The sequence below is a fragment of the Mirounga leonina genome, unplaced genomic scaffold (genome assembly GCF_011800145.1).
Source record: "Mirounga leonina isolate KUSES-001 unplaced genomic scaffold, KU_Mleo_1.0 Mir_168, whole genome shotgun sequence".
Classification (NCBI taxonomy): Eukaryota; Metazoa; Chordata; class Mammalia; order Carnivora; family Phocidae; genus Mirounga; species Mirounga leonina.
Genome location: NW_023270426.1, coordinates 45,586,099 through 45,602,158, shown reverse-complemented (window position 1 = coordinate 45,602,158; position 16,060 = coordinate 45,586,099). Strand labels below are relative to the sequence as shown.

The 16,060-nt window shown below is 41.4% G+C and overlaps 1 protein-coding gene across 6 annotated transcripts in view; it reads right to left on the bottom strand.

Moving 5' to 3' along the window:
- Positions 1–16,060, bottom strand: part of ARHGEF28 (Rho guanine nucleotide exchange factor 28) — a 313,794-nt gene that overhangs the window by 168,859 nt on the left and 128,875 nt on the right. For 5 of the 6 annotated variants that reach the window (XM_035014641.1, XM_035014642.1, XM_035014643.1 and 2 more), the window contains exons 3-4: positions 5,045–5,192; positions 1,289–1,582 (exon numbers count right to left, since the gene is read on the bottom strand). In XM_035014641.1, coding sequence (XP_034870532.1) covers positions 1,289–1,582; positions 5,045–5,192 — 442 coding nt within the window. Of the gene's footprint in view, positions 1–1,288; positions 1,583–5,044; positions 5,193–5,616; positions 7,805–16,060 lie in introns of those variants that run through there. The other variant, XM_035014640.1, reaches the window with a different exon arrangement.

Genomic DNA, 16,060 nt, shown 5'->3' with positions numbered 1-16,060 from the left:
AATAAGAAACATCTTTAATTTCCCAAGAGAGTTTTAATTTAACCCTGACTGAAAGAAACAAATGGAGATCCTCTCTGTTTGTGGCATATGGCCTTAAGATTCTGTTTACAAAAAGCATATACCTTTACCTCGATTAGTGCATTTAATCTTATCCACCATCAAATTTAAACCAGTCTGTAATTAGAATTTATCAGGGGGTGCCTGGGTGGCTCAGTTGGTTAATCGTCTGACTTCCACTCAGGTCATGATCCCAGAGTCCTGGGATCAAGCCCAGCGTCGGGCTCCCTGCTCAGCAGGGAGTCTGCTTCTCCCTCTCTCTCTGCCCCTCCTCCTGCTTCTGCTCTCACTCTTGCTCTCTCTCTCAAATAAATAAATAAAATCTTAAAAAAAAAAAAAAAAAGAATGTATCAGGAAGTAGAAACTCTTAAAAATAGCGTCATTTCATCACTAGAGTCATACAATAATAGAGAAAGACAGCAAAAGTATATGTGTTCAATAAAACACAAAACAACATCAATTTCTACTAAAATCATGTGATTTGTTGCATGGAGCACTGGGTGTTATATGCAAACAATGAATCATGGAACAGTACATCAAAAACTAATGATGTACTGTATGGTGACTAACATAACATAATAAAAAAAAATTTGTGATTTGTAATCACCAAAAGAAGTATCTATTGAACAGTTTAGCCTCAAGCCTTGCATGGACTTATATAAAACATCCACCTTTGTTCACACACAGATCCCACATGATTGGTGTTAAGAGTCTATTCAGTCTTCTAATAAACAGGAGCCACCCGGAGGTTTCTCCAAAAGTTAGTACAAATATTCGAATGCTCTCCGTGACACTGGCATTTTAAAGACGTCAACACATTGGTTTTATTTCCTGCATGCCGCATTTGTTTGAAGTGTTCCCACAGAGCTGGCTGCTTGTTCTTCCTGATGGCTGCCTGATGGTTCCACCTACTTGGAGAAATGGCACAGCAAGAAGAGGCACCAATGGAAGGAGTGCCACAGTCCAAAGCAGCTAGCTCAAGAGCTTGCCACCAAGGAACAGTCCTTCCCTCCTTGAGGCAAAGCTCTTCACCACCAGGAACAGAGCCAAATAGCATCACCCAGCCCAGGGTTGAGTGACTCAGGATCTCAGGAAAGCCAGTCACGTCAGAATAAGGCTCAGGACAAAAATGGGCAGGAAAATCAACCCATGGAGACAGACAACAAATTGTAAGGCACATTCTCAACTTCACATCGAGAAAAGACATCTGAATATCTGGGTGAAGACCCACCTTCAAGTGAAGAATTTCCCAAGACAGTCCACTCAAGAGGCAACTCCAGATGGGTCAGAGCCAGCACGAGCTCCTCGTCCAACGCAGGCAGGGCTCCCACCGTCAGGGCAAATGGAGTCAGCAAGGTCTGATGACTATCAGTGGTGAGGCGATCAGCTTGAGTGACCAGCAAACGAGCCAGCCGGCAAGCCATGTTGTCCACGTAGGTCACTGAGCCGGAGGCCATGGTCACTGGGGAGTAACCTTCTGAGCAGAGGCACACAGATACCGTCACCGTCTCCTGAAGTCCATGGCCTGGACAACAAGACAGTAAACAGTTCACCTACAGTCTACAGGAGATGCTCACCCAGTGTCCAAGTCAGGGGTCACCAGTCTCGCTGCACTGAGAACGGAGACCACACGCTTCCAGAGAGCAAAGCAGAAGAGAAAGGCAGCCAGCTATCTTTAAATGCTGCCATGTTTGTGGGGCCAAATTAAAGCTGATTCCATCTTCTTTCAATGACTCCTGATTTTAAAAGTAACTTTTAGGAGCTCTGAACACTTCAATGTCTATTCTCTTATCATCATCAAACACCGTTATTTGGCGGTGTTTGTACTTCTACCCCAACCCCTGAATTCAAGTTCATCCTCTAAAGGCCTTTGCCCTTTCCTCCTCGGCCACTTCCTCCTGAGTCCTATATTTTTATGTATTTTTTTTAGATGATAGTTTCATAAAGTAGCTCCAAAGAGTTCCTTTGAATGTGAGTTAGGGTGGGTGAAGAGAACTCAGCAGAAATACTTAACATATGTTGTTCATTGCCCCCACTCCCGCCACTTCTGAGAATGACTTTTGTGTCTTGGAGGTGTTAATATTTCCGTTGTGGGTGGTTATCTAATCCTACTACCTGTCCTTCCTACTTATACTCTTCTTTCACTTCGCTAGGGTGAGTGAACTACTACCCAGGTACATTTTTATGCTGTACTTGGCAGAATACCCAGGAATTAGTATCACCAAACTGCTGTGATTATTGTAATCACAGCCAGACAGAGGAAGTGTTAACATTCAGCCACCACTCAGTCAGCTGAGTGTCTGCCTTTGGCTCAGGTCACGATCCCAGGGTCCTGGGATCAAGTCCCGCATCGGGCTCCCTGCGGGGAGCCTGCTTCCCCCTCTGCCTCCCTCTCTCTTTCTCTGTCTCTCATGAATGGATAAATAAAATCTTAAAAAAAAAAAACAAAAACATTCAGCTACCACTGGCCCCCAAGCAAATGGCTAATAGGAGCCTTAATAGGAACAAGAGCATCCCAGCTCACTAAGTGATAACTACTGTCATGCTCACATCACCTCTTCAAAAATGACCCAGTGGTGCAAGCACATAATGCAGCCGTCCGTCCCCAGGCTACACTTCCAGGACAGACTACAGAAATCTGCTCTACACACTTCCGAAAGGTTACCCTGGCAAAGCTCTAACAGGAGACATTTAAGGTTCAGAAACAGGGACTGTCACCTGTCTGTACGGAATCTGTTAAAAACAAAGGTGAGGGGGTGCCTGGGTGGCTTAGTCTGTTAAGGTTGTGATTCTGGGGTCCTGGGATCGAGCCCCACATCAGGGTCCCTGCTCAGTGCGGAGTCTGCTTCTCCCTCTCCCACTCCCCCTGCTTGTGCTCTCTCTCTCAAATAAATAAATTAAATCTTAAAAAAAAAAAAAAAAAGGTGAGAACCCTCACTTTGAAGTAGTCCACAATATCATCAAACAGATCTTCTTTAACACACAAGGAGTAGGAAAGAGGCTCACCCCTTACAGCCAAGTAAAGAAAATGACAAAATTTTAAAATGAGGACTGGCACTTCAGTTATTATTTTCATTCTTCCTCCATAAGAGGCTTCATAAAAGAAAACCAAGCAAAGGAGGAGAAGCAAAAGGCAGTAAAGACATAAACGGAAATGCCAAAGCCAAAAGGCAGAGGCAAAAGAGACAGAGCCGAAGTGACTCTGTGCTATTAATGAGGTTTGACTATTTTTTTTCTTAAAAGGATGGCAGTTATTAGGCCAGAAAGAGAAGTGATTAAAATTGCTCAGTTTCTAAATGTTACTACCTGGGTCTGGTTTTCCACTATCGCTCTCAAATACTTGTTTAAAGTTGTTCAACTTCAATTTAGAATTTCAACATAGATGTAATTCAGAAAAATGCTCTTTTTTGTTTCCAAATTACTCGGAATGCCTTGGTTTTCATTGCAGATTATACTCACTACTCTTTATGGGCTGCATTATATTCTGTAAATTCATGTATGACCATGCATTGGATGTATGCCTGGATTACCAATAAAAATACACATACATCTATAGGCATAGCAAAAGAATGGCTGGTTAATATTTATTACTTGGCTACTTCTTGTATTCAGAAGGAAAGGCTGGGGTGCCTGGGTGGCTCAGTTGGTTAAGTGTCTGCCTTCGGCTCAGGTCATGATCCCAGGGTCCTAGGATCGAGTCCCATGTAGGACTCCCTGCTCAATGGGGAGCCTGCTTCTCCCTCTCCCTCTGTCTGCGGCTCTCCCTGCTTGTGCACACACGCTCTTTCTGTCAAATAAATAAATAAAATCTTAAAAAAAAAAAAAAAGGAAAGGTTAATGATAATCATGGCCAACTAAATCTGTTAACCTTTATAGAAAGCATTACATCAATTACAGCAGCATGTTAAAAAAAAATGCGCATAGTCTCAGAAATGGGACAACAGATTGATCTGATGAGCAAGTCCAGGGTTGAAAAACCTTTGTACTTCTCTGCAATTCTCACTATGTCTGTGTTGTTTGCATGTTTACTGTCTACCTTCTCTCTGCATGGAACAGATATACTGCAGAAGCACTTAGAAATATCTTTCCTCTAAAAACGAGGCCAATCCTACCCTTAAAAATACTGAAGGTTCCCTACATGATGCAATATAGAGGGTCTCAAAGCCCCACGATTAAGGAAAACTAATCCATCCACAAACTAGAACAACAAAACCCTCCCCTCCTACAAGTAATAACATCTTCATTACACCTTTGGGCTACAGCTTCATGTCTCAGATACATAACCCACAGCCCAATGAAACTACGCAACTGTATCTGAGAACTATTAGCTCTTAAGAAAAATTAACATGAAATATTAATGAGTCATCTGTCACCATGGTAATTGAAGAAGACATGTAGGAGAATGACAAGTTTCTGAACATGAACATTTTGGTGGTGGGAAGAGAAAGTTCTGGGGCCTAAGATCTAGTAAGGAAGAATCTGGATACACAGAGTGCCAAGGAAGGAACCCCAGCCACCAAAAGGAGCAAGCAGGAGAGCGGCGAACAATGGGGCTGCCAGACTGCAGGGGAAGGAGGGAGGGAGAATGAAAACCTGTTGCCAATGTCTCAGTTCTGCCTGAGCCATCCCTGGCCGTAGGCCCTGGAAAAACAGGAGGTGATACTAAGACAGAGTGACCCCTCTACTGGACTACACACAAAGCATAGCCAACTTGGAAAGTTGGGTGCAATCAACAGGATGGACCTGCCCAGTCTAAGGCAAGGCTGACACCACTGGGAGAACCTCAGAAGCAAGATAACCCAGTGTGAGTGTTCTCATGGGCTCTGTCCCTTCCCTGCTCCGCAACCCCTCTCCACCTCTCTCTCCACCCATCCCACTTTGGAGCACTGTTTACTTTCTCCTCCTGGTCCTCTTCCCAGCCTATGTCCCTGGAGGAAAGATGCTTCCAGACAGATTTGCCAGTTGCAGAGTAAAGACTACACCTCACCTGGAATGCTGGATTGGAGAACATTATCCTCAGCGCGTTCAGCAATCACGATGTGTCTCTGATGAGATCCATTGTAAATAAAGTAAAATTCGGCATCTTTAGGAAGATAAACATTTTTGCCAAACTTTGCATAGATGGTCATCTGCCCCTAAAAAGAGTAAGTTAAGGCATCATCACACTTTCTTGTTCTGATTCTAAAAAACCACAATAAAAAGGGCTGGGGTCCAAAATAGTGTTGTTTGTTATGTTGATTTCATGTGGTTGACTCTCAAATATCACAAATCCTCCTTTCCAACAGCAAACACTTGGGACGACAGAGAGGTGCTTTCTGACATTTGAAAGTATGGGTGTCAGAGCTGGTTTGTTCTGTTTTTAAAGCTGAGTAAGTCCAGAGGATAGGGAAGAATTTTTAAGTTTACTAGCTGTATAAATGTGATTGAACTTTGTTGTCTTTTATTTCCTTTGAATTCCTACCTGATGAACATCACTGATTCCCTATTAATTTTTTTCTGTACCTGACATACCACCATACTACAAAGGTTCAAAACGATTATCTTTAGTTATTGCCTTACCCTGTACTGGATCCCGGTAGGTTGTAAGGACTTTAAATATTCACAAACTATGCCAAATACATAGCACCACATGCTCCCACACTTGTTGTGCCATTTCCAACTGCTATTTGTCTTCTGAGGGAATTCCAAGTCCTCTTTTTCATCCGGCCTGGCCTCACACTTTCTCTTGAGAGCTTCTAGTCGGCACAAACCCTAAGTGCCCTCGTTCCGAGAGGAGCTGCCCCTGGGTCACAGAGGAAGGTGAGGTATGTCAAGGAAGCAAGTAGCAGGTGAGGGCTCTCCAGTACATTTTCATCCGGAGGCTGTGTGGAAGGGCTAAATCTACATTTCTACAACCAAGGGAGAAGCACCAGTAGACAGGCCTGCCAGACCCTCCTGGGACACTGGAAAACTAAAGGCTTCAGACACTCCCTCCAATCAAAAACAAAAAGCAATACAGGAGAGTCCTCCAGGGAGATGGTACATTCCACCCAGCCTGTGGGAGTGGCAGGGAAATGGAAACTAGGAGGTGGAAAGGGTCGCCCACTTTGGAAGGCCTCCAGAGCTGGGCCCACTGCGGAGAAGCATCTGGGCTTTTGTGTGCTTGCCCAACAAAAACAAACCCTCTCTTGGCAAGTCCCTCCCCCTGTGATAGGGGAGAAAAGGAAACAAAGGAAATTCTACACAGCCTCCTTAACATCTGTTTGCCTTTGATGGCTATCATCAACACTATATTCTGTAGGATATCAAGAAGTAGGCCAATCAGTATCAGAAACAAAATCACTGCAGAACTCCTTTCTCCAATAATCACATGGATATTTCATCTAAACTTTAAAAATAAAAAGGCTGTTTTCCTAGTGGTTTGAAATCTATCACCCACAAAGCATTACCTTAAATTATGAATTGGTATAAATACAAATTGTGGTTTCCTGGAAAAAAAATCACTAGTTTACACAATTTTGGATTGTCCTTTCTCTGCATGTGAGCACATGCAAACATGCAGGAATGTCATCAATAGAAAGTAGCATGCCAAGAATAATCCACCATACGATACCTTCCAAAAAAGTTCAGGAAGAGGATCTGAAAGGCAAAAAAAAAAACAAAAAACCAGTAACAAATGTCTGACATGACAGAGAGGAAACTTAGATGAAATTCCATTTCCTAAAAAAGGAAGAACAGCCTGCGTTAGTCATGTTCCTGGTGGCTAAAGGGACTGTTAATTGTCCACAAACAGAATCTGACCTGACTTGTGATTTTTTTTAAAGAAAACAAACTGTATCAACAGATCAAAGCTTTTCGCGAATCAGAAGAATATGTAATCTGTATCTATTCAAAACAACCCTCACATTCGTATTTTCTTTGGTTGGGTGAACAAGGACCACAACTTATGAAGGAGCTTAAATGCAAGACTTTCCAAAGCAATACAACCCCAAAGAGAACAGTTTTACAATTTAGGTGTGCCTTCCTTTTGAGCCCACACCATGCTCTACATTGATAAAAAGAAGATAAACAAAAACAGGTCAGAAATAAGACCTATCCATTAAAGAGAGATGGCCACAGTCTTAGCGCTAAGAACACTAGTCAGCAATAAAAAGGGGTCTTCTTATTTGCTAATCGCAGAGATCAGAAAGACACAGAAGGCATTATGAGAGGAGGAGGGATGGAGGTGATGCAGAAATTAAGAGAGAAACTCAGAAAGAATGGGATGGGGGTGGGCAGGAGAGTATGACAGAAAAAGAAAATATGAATATGAAAGAACAGGAACGTTTTCATTCCAGAAAGCGAAAGCTCCAAGGAGATTCAGACTAAGCCACACACATGAGGAGAAATGGGTTTCTGAAAATGTTCCAAAAAACCAGTACAGTGTAAGTAACCAGCCACAGGTGACAATTTGGGGGGTAGACTGGGGTCTTTCTAATCACTCTGGCCCCTGAAAATCTGCTCTTTTTCGAAAAGGGCCACTAATTTTGTTAATGGCAAAGATAAATACCAACCTACAGAATTCTGGTGTACTTCTACCTGTTCCCCACCTGGAATCAATATCACACTTTTAGGCAATTAAAACTATAAACTTTCCTAAGTGAATTTACTGCCATCAATATCAGACTCACTCTCCTTCTATGCAGAAATACTAAACATCATCTTTCTGTCAATTCACTATATCCCACATTTAAAAAAACACACATTCAACCAGCAGTGTAAGAGGGTTCCCCTTTCTCCGCATACTTGCCAACATTTGTTGTTTCCTGACTTGTTAATTTTAGCCATTCTGACCGGTGTGAGGTGGTATCTCATTGTGGTTTTGATTTGGATTTCCTTGATGCCAAGTAAATGGTGAGCATTTTAGATATAGATATAGAGCATGAGTCTATTTGTAAGCTGGTACAGCCACTCTAGAAAACAGTATGGCGGTTCCTCAAAAAGTTAAAAATAGAGCTACCCTACAACCCTCAATTGCACTACTGGGTATTTATCCAAAGGATACAATCATTGTGATCCAAAGGGGCAATGCACCCTAATGTTTTGTTTTGTTTTTTTATTTGACAGAGAGAGAGAGCATGAGGTGGGGAGGGTCAGAGGGAGAAGCAGACTCCCCACCTAGCAGGGAGCCCAGTGTGGGGCTCGATCCTGGGACTCCAGGATCATGACCTGAGCTGAAGGCAGTTGCTTAACCAACTGAGCTACCCAGGTGCCCCAACTCCAATGTTTATAGCAGCAATGTCAACAATAGCCTAAGTATGGAAAGAGTCCAGATGCCCACTGACAGATGAATGGATAAATTTGTATTTATCCATGGATAAATTCAATGGATAAATTCACCTGGGTAGCTCAGTTGGTTAAGCGACTGCCTTCAGCTCATGTCATGATCCTGGAGTCCCAGGATCGAGTCCCACGCTGGGCACCCTGCTAGGTGGGGATAAAAATGGATAAAGAAGAGGTGGTATATATATATTATAATATATAATATTACTCAGCCATCAAAAAAATGAAATCTTACCATTGCAACGTGCATAGAACTAGAGAGTATTAGGCTAAGCGAAATAAATCAATCAGAGAAAGACAATTATCATATAATATCACTCATATGTGGAATTTAAGAAACAAAACAGAGGGGTATGGGGGAGGGGAGGGAAAAATAAAACAAGATGAAATCAGGGAGGGAGACAAACCATAAGAGACTTTTTTTTAAAGATTGTATTTATTTATTTGACAGAGAGAGACACAGCAAGAGAGGGAACACAAGCATTTTTCCTTTTTTTTTTTAATCTTAAAAAATCAATTTTATTTAACATAAAAGGTTATATTCGTTTCAGGTATACAGTATAATGATTCTGCTTTTTTGTCTCTTTTTTTCTTTGTTCAGTTGTTTCTTAAATTCCACATATAAATGAAATATATGGTATTTGTTGTTCTCTGACTTACTTCACTTAGCATTGTATCCGCTAGATCATCTATGTTGTTGCAAATGGCAAGAATTCTTTTTTTTTTAATTTTATTTTATTATGTTAATCACCATACATCATTAGTTTTTGATGTAGTGTTCCATGATTGTTTGCGTATAACTCATTTTTAAAAACGTTAATTCCTGGGGCGCCTGGGTGGCTCAGATGGCTAAGCGTCTGCCTTCGGCTCAGGTCATGATCCCAGGGTCCTGGGATCGAGCCCCATATCGGGCTCCCTGCTCAGCAGGAAGCCTGCTTCTCCCTCTCCCTCTGCCTCTCCCCCTGCTCATGCTCTCTCTCTCTGTATCTGTGTCTCAAATGAATAAATAAAATCTTTAAAAACAAACAAACAAAAAAAAACCGTTAATTCCAGTGTAGTTAACAGACAGTGTTATATTAGTTTCCGGTGTGCACTATAGTGATCGATTTGGGTCAGACGAAATATTCTGTGTAAGCGTCAAAATTCAGCTCCTCCCTGCCCCGCCGCCTTCCTTTTTACAAAGGTGTTTCCAGATTGCAGTTCCTGGTAGGGTGGATATTTCTCTTCTCATTGTCATTTATTTTCCATCTTTCTTGCCCTTTTCCTGCTTCCACTCAATTCTCAGTTGCTTTGTTTTTCTAGTCCTTTCTCCTCCTGCCACTGCCATCGCTCCCTAGCCCACCGCTGCTGCTGTTTTGTGCTCTCCCTCCCCACAGAGCTCTCATCCTGGTTTTTTCTTTCCTTGCCTCGCACAGACTCTTTTGGAGCTGGGGCTGAGCGGAGTCTCTGGGTGCTCTTTCCTCGTTGCCCTGTGCCCCCGGTTTCTGCAGTTGCGTGTTTGCCATGCTGTGGCTTGGCTGGCTTTTACCTGTGCTTGTTCGCATTTGAGACGGAGAAGAGCAGTAGGCCCTGAGACTGTGCCGTAGTTTGACAGAGCGGATGAGGGTTGAGGAAGAGAAGATACAAGAGCGTGGGGAGAGACGGGTGTTGTGCAGTGAGTACTGGGAAGCTCTGACAGCGTTGATTGCCTCTACTCCCGACTTGTTTCCATGAAGGCCTTTCTTTCCCAGGCCCTGGGGAGGAGTACAGGGGTGAGGCGGTAAATCTTCCAACTGGCAGGCAGCTTGGAGCATGGGAAGAACACTGGATGCAGGGTGAAGACCTGGGCCCCAGCCCTGGGTCTGCTGTATGGTCGGACCCAGAGCAAGTCGCCTATTGGTATGGACTTCCACTTTCCTCATCTGGGATGTCAGGGATTGAGCCCATGAACTCTGAGGCTTCTTACAGCTCTATGTTTTTTAAGTTCTGAACCCCTACTTTTCTGAGCAAGCATTCCTGATTCTTTTATCCTGCACTGGTCATTATTTGATAGGCCCTTCAGTGCTCTTGTTTAAGAATGGCGCGCGCGCGCGCGTGTGTGTGTGTGTGTGTGTCCGTGTCCTACTCTGAAATAAGAATACAGATGATCGTGTCACTGAGATTGTGTCAGTCTTTGTCCAGGAGTTATCAATTCATGAAGACTTAGGGTTCTTTGTATTCCTGATAGTCTTGGTTTCAGTTTGGCACATTCAATGCTGTCAGTGGACCCAGACTGACCTTCATATGACACATGGTTTGACATACATTTGTAGACCTCGAGCATTAAATAATAACCCAATGAGATGATTGTCTGCTTGGATTCAACCTGAATCTGAAGTTGATGAATCGCAGTCATCAATGGAAATTAAAAGCTTGTTTGAGATGTGAGCTAGAGGTGAATTTGAGTTTCCAATACAGACAAGCAGAAGGTGTCCTAGAGTCTGAGGGGCCTTACAGACACCAAGTAGGTGGCATTGAAACTTCTTTTCTGAAGGAAAACCTTTTTTTCTCCCAAAGGAAAACCTCTTTTTCCCCCAAAGGAAAACGCTTTTTCCCTAAACAAAGTAATATGGGGAACTTTAATATATAAAATGGATAAAACTTTATTGTTAAATGTGTTCTTCAAATTTAAATATATTACATTTATTAATTCACCGAAGACAGTGACTTAGCCTGGCAGTTCAGGTCCTCACCAGTGTATTAAAACTTGATAAATAATATATTTCAGTGAATGCAATCTTTTTAGATTTAGAAATAATTGGAAACTGGGGCACCTGGGTGGCTCAGTTGGTTAAGCGTCTGCCTTGGGCTCAGGGGCCAGGGGCCTGGGATTGAGCCCCACACTGGGCTCCCTGTTCAGCAGGGGACCTGCTTCTCCCTTTCCTGCTCCCTCTGCTTGTTCTCGCTCTCTCTCTCTCTCTCTCTCTCTGTCAAATAAATTAATGAAATCTTAAAAAAAAATTGGAAACCTATTTTCCAAAATGAAATTTAAATGGAATGCTTGTGAACTCCGTTAGAATCCATATTTCCCTTGATCTCAATTTGAAAACTACTATTGCAGAGACTGAAAATGAACTGTCAACCCAAGGAGCTAAGAAATTGAAGCAGAAGAATAAGGGAGAGATTAATTTAAATACACACAAAAATACCACTTATCTAGACCTACATATTTTTTTTTCGTATTAAAGCTATTAATCTAGATTATATACCAGGTATCATAGATTCTAGATTTGTAAGACTAGGTAGGTCTGTATTTAGCCCCATTCTCTTTTATGATACATAAATAAGCAAAGCAAAATAAAACAAAAGCAATGTCTTCTGGTTGTGCTTATTCCTTCTAAGCTAAAGCAATCTTTGTCATCTTTGGCCATCTCTGATTCTTAGAAGGCTCTCACTGTAGAATTGAACTCTGTGCCCTGTCCTTCCCTCCATTGTTCTGGGCTTTCCCCCCTTGGGGCCTGCAGAACATGTCAGAGCCCCTGTCAGCCTGAGAGACCCTCAGATATTTCTAACAGTGACCATTTAACCATGATTCTACACTTCTTTAGCCAAACAGTCCCAGTTCCTTCAATTGTTCCTCATATGACAATATGGTTTTTGTGTCCCTTTGGCATCCTTGTCCTTTTCCTCTGAATGTGTTGTCACTTTTCTCTGTATTGAAGTATTCCATGGCCCAGGTATGTCTGATGGAGAGCAGAGCCTGATCATACCCATTCTTAATGGAGTTACTAGATTTTCACCCATGCAGGGTAGGGCAGAGTTAGCATTTTAGGGTAGCTGTGTTGGTGACAACTCATGCTTAGTTGATTATTGACTAAAATCCTAACTGCCATCCAGTTGATAAACTGCATTTTGCTTCATTCCTTATTTATGTACTTGATTATTTGGGAACCACGCACAGGACCTTTCTTCCTCAAGAACTACTGGGGTGATTTAAGAGTACAGATTATAATTGGAATTTTCTTACACCCAAGCCAGTACATTTCCTTCAGTGGTCTGCTTAAAGTGTCATATATATTTTCAGTTTCTAGGAGTTCTGTGTTTTCATACATCTGTGAGTAAGTTAATGATTTTATTACTTTTTTTAGTGATTTTAAAAGGAAGTAATCTAAGGAGACTTTTTTTTTTAAGATTGTATTTATTTATTTGACAAAGACACAAAGTGAGAGAAGGAACACAAGCAGGGGGAGGAGCAGAAAGAGAAGCGGACTCCCCGCGGAGCAGGGAGCCCGATGTTGGACTTGATCCCAGGACCCTGGGATCATGACCTGAGCTGAGGCAGATGCTTAACTACTGAGCCACCCATGCACCCCTCTAAGGAGACTTTTCAATGAGCAATAATCGCACCTCTAAGGAGACTTTTAAAGCCTACTTCTGTTTCTCTTGAGGAATTGGAGTAATTTACTGACCTCTGTCCTGAATTGTTTTTTTTTTTTACTCACTTGAGCTTTGATACAGAAACAAAGGCTATTTCAGTTCTGTAGTGGTGAATCATCCCATTCAGTGTGAAAGTCCTGGAGAATTTTTGATTTGTGTGTTTATGTATAACTGACTTCATTGCAGAGATATGAAAAATGTGTGGCTTTTTAATATTAACATATACATTTAATTATGGTAATTGCTCCTTTTGGTAAATAATTGTGTTACTTATGTGATTCAGATCTGTTATATCCTTGTCATTTTTTTTGTCTGCTTCTTCCATCAGCTACTGAAAGAGGCATGTTAAGGTCTAACTTGTGATTATGGATTGGTCTAGCTCTTTGGCTTGTTAATTTTTTTTTAATATTTTGAGGCTGTTATTAGGTGCATACAGATTTAATACGATGATAATCTCTTTTTAAACTATGATGCAAAGTTTCTCTTTTTTTTTTTTTTTAAAGATTTTATTTATTTATTCATTAGAGACAGAGAGAGAGAGGCAGAGGGAGAAGCAGGCTCCCAAGGAGCAGGGAGCCCGATGCGGGACTCGATCCCAGGACCCTGAGATCATGACCTGAGCCGAAGGCAGACGCTTAACCATCTGAGCCACCCAGGCGCCCAAAAGTTCCTCTTTCTTTACTAGCAAGACATGCTTTAAAATCTACTTTTTCAGGGATGCCTGGGTGGCTTAGTTGTTAAGTGTCTGCCTTTGGCTCAGGTCAGAATCCCAGGGTCCTGGGATCAATCCCCACATCAGGCTCCTTGCTCAGCGGGATCCCCCTGCTTGTGTGAGCTTTCTCCCTCTCTCTCTCTCGCTCTGTCAAATAAATAAATAATATCTTTAAAAAATATCTACTTTTTCTGATACTATTTTGGCCATACTTGCTTTCTTTTGGTTGGTATATCTTTTTACTTTTAAGCTTTCTGTGCTTTTTTCTTTCATTTTTGAATTAAAAAATTCTGTACTATTTTGGTATTGTATTTGGGTCAGTTCATTTACACTTAAAATAATTGCTGGTATATTTGGATTTATATCCTCTATTTGACATACGTTTTATGTTTTTGTTTCTCCTGTCTTTGTGATTAATAAAATATTTTCTAATTGGGTTTTTCTTCTGTAACTTGTTATACATTTTTCTACTGTTACCCTCAACTTAAAACTTATTTGACACAAGTGTAATGAGCTATTATGTTTAACATTTTCCCCAAACTGCTAGACACGTGAATCCCATTTGCCTTTTACATTACTATTGTCAGACATTTTAGTTCTACAAATATTTTCAACTCCAGGGCGCCTGGGTGGCTCAGTCATTAAGCGTCTGCCTTCGGCTCAGGTCATGATCCCGGGGTCCTGGGATCAAGCCCCGTATCCGGCTCCCTGCTCCGCGGGAAGCCTGCTTCTCCCTCTCCTGCTCCCCCTGCTTGTGTTCCCTCTCTCGCTGTGTCTCTCTGTCAAATAAATGAATAAAATCTTTAAAAAATATATATATATATTTTCAACTCCATGACATAGTTCCTATTTTGTACATTAGATATTAATTATATTTACTCCACTGTTCAATTCTCCCCTCAGTGTGTGTTTATGTTGGAGATCATTTTATTTCTGCTTGAATAATTCCCTTTAATGTTTCTTTTAGTGTTGGTTTGCTGGCAATAAATTCCCTCAATATTTGTCTGAAGCATTTTAATTTCAGCATCCCTTTTAAGGATTTTTTTTTTTTTTTTTTTTGAGAGGGAAAGAGAAGGGTGGGTAAGGGGCAGAGGGAGAGGGAGAGAGAACCTCAAGCAGACTCCCTGCTGAGTGTGAAGCCCTACCCAGGGCTCAATCTGACAGCCCTGAAATCATGACCTGAGCTGAAATCAAGAGTCGGACACTTAACTGACTGAGCCACCTTGGTGCCCCAAGGATATTTTTGATAGGCATAGAATTTTAGGACCTCTGTTCCTCTGTTATTTTATTTCTTTTATAAATAAAATAACAGAGGTCCTAAATGTTAAAGATAATATTCTGTTGTCTTCTGACTTCCATAATTTCTCTGAGTGGTTCTCCCCTTTCTGGAACTTAAATGCATTTTGTTCTTTTTCCCGTAGTTCTCTGATGCCTTTAAGGATATGACTTTTAAATTTTTTTTTTTTTTAAGATTTCACTTATTTATTTGACAGAGAGAGACACAGCGAGAGAGGGAACACAAGCAGTGGGAGTGGAAGAGGGAGAAGCAGACTCCCTGCTGAGCAGGGAGCCCGATGCGGGACTCGATCCTGGGACTCCAGGATCATGACCTGAACCGAAGGCAGTCGCTTAACCAACTGAGTCACCCAGGCGCCCATGACTTTTAAATTTTTAATAAAATTTTCAATTTTTCTGTCTTGATTTTCTAGTTGTTATCAGCAGGAATGTTGGACTTCTGTGGTTTGTTTTATCCTGTCTGGAAATGGAAACCATCCCTACTTGAAAGGGTCTTTCTGAAGAAATGTCTTAAAAGACTCTTAGGGAAGATACACTAAAATGACTTAAAAATATGATTCTGATAGTCCCCTTGGATTTAACCAATTTGTATTCACCTGTGTTTTGTTGATTTAGTTTTGGTTTGGGACAAGAAATTTGAATGATCTTGTTATTTTATACTATGCAAAAGATGGTTAAAACATGCTTTCAATCAGTGGCTCCTAAACTTTTTGAATCATATGCTCCTTGCACACTTAGAAGAATCTTTAATTGAAAGACACTTTCTCCCCAGACTAATGCCTGAAACTGCATTTATCTTGAGGGGACTAAGGAATATTTCTCTTCCCTCCCCTTTCCACTCCACCCCTACCTGTGGATTTCAGGATGAGAATCTTTATATTAAGTATGTAAAATAAAGGCTGAAGTGAAGTAAGTCAATAAAGGTGTAGTAAGTCAACAAACACCTGAGCACTGCTCTTTGTATAGCAACACGTTGGGGAGAAAAGTATGCTGGGCCTGGGGCGGGAAGATGTGGATTTGATTTGCGGCTCTGCTTCTAACTGGACCTTATAGTACCCGGGTTCTCATTTATGTGATTAGAGCCATGATAATACTTCCTAGGTCTTACTGTGGGAATAAGAGGAGAAAATACACAATAAAGCACTTTGTAATTGTGAAATACTGTGCTCATAAGAGATAATATGTGTGTATAGATATGCATATATCTATAATAAATGTACACACAGGAAATAAGTTTTGCATTGTCTCATGTTGGTTTAAAGAAGTATTTAAACACAGTAATTTGGAATAAAAGACTTA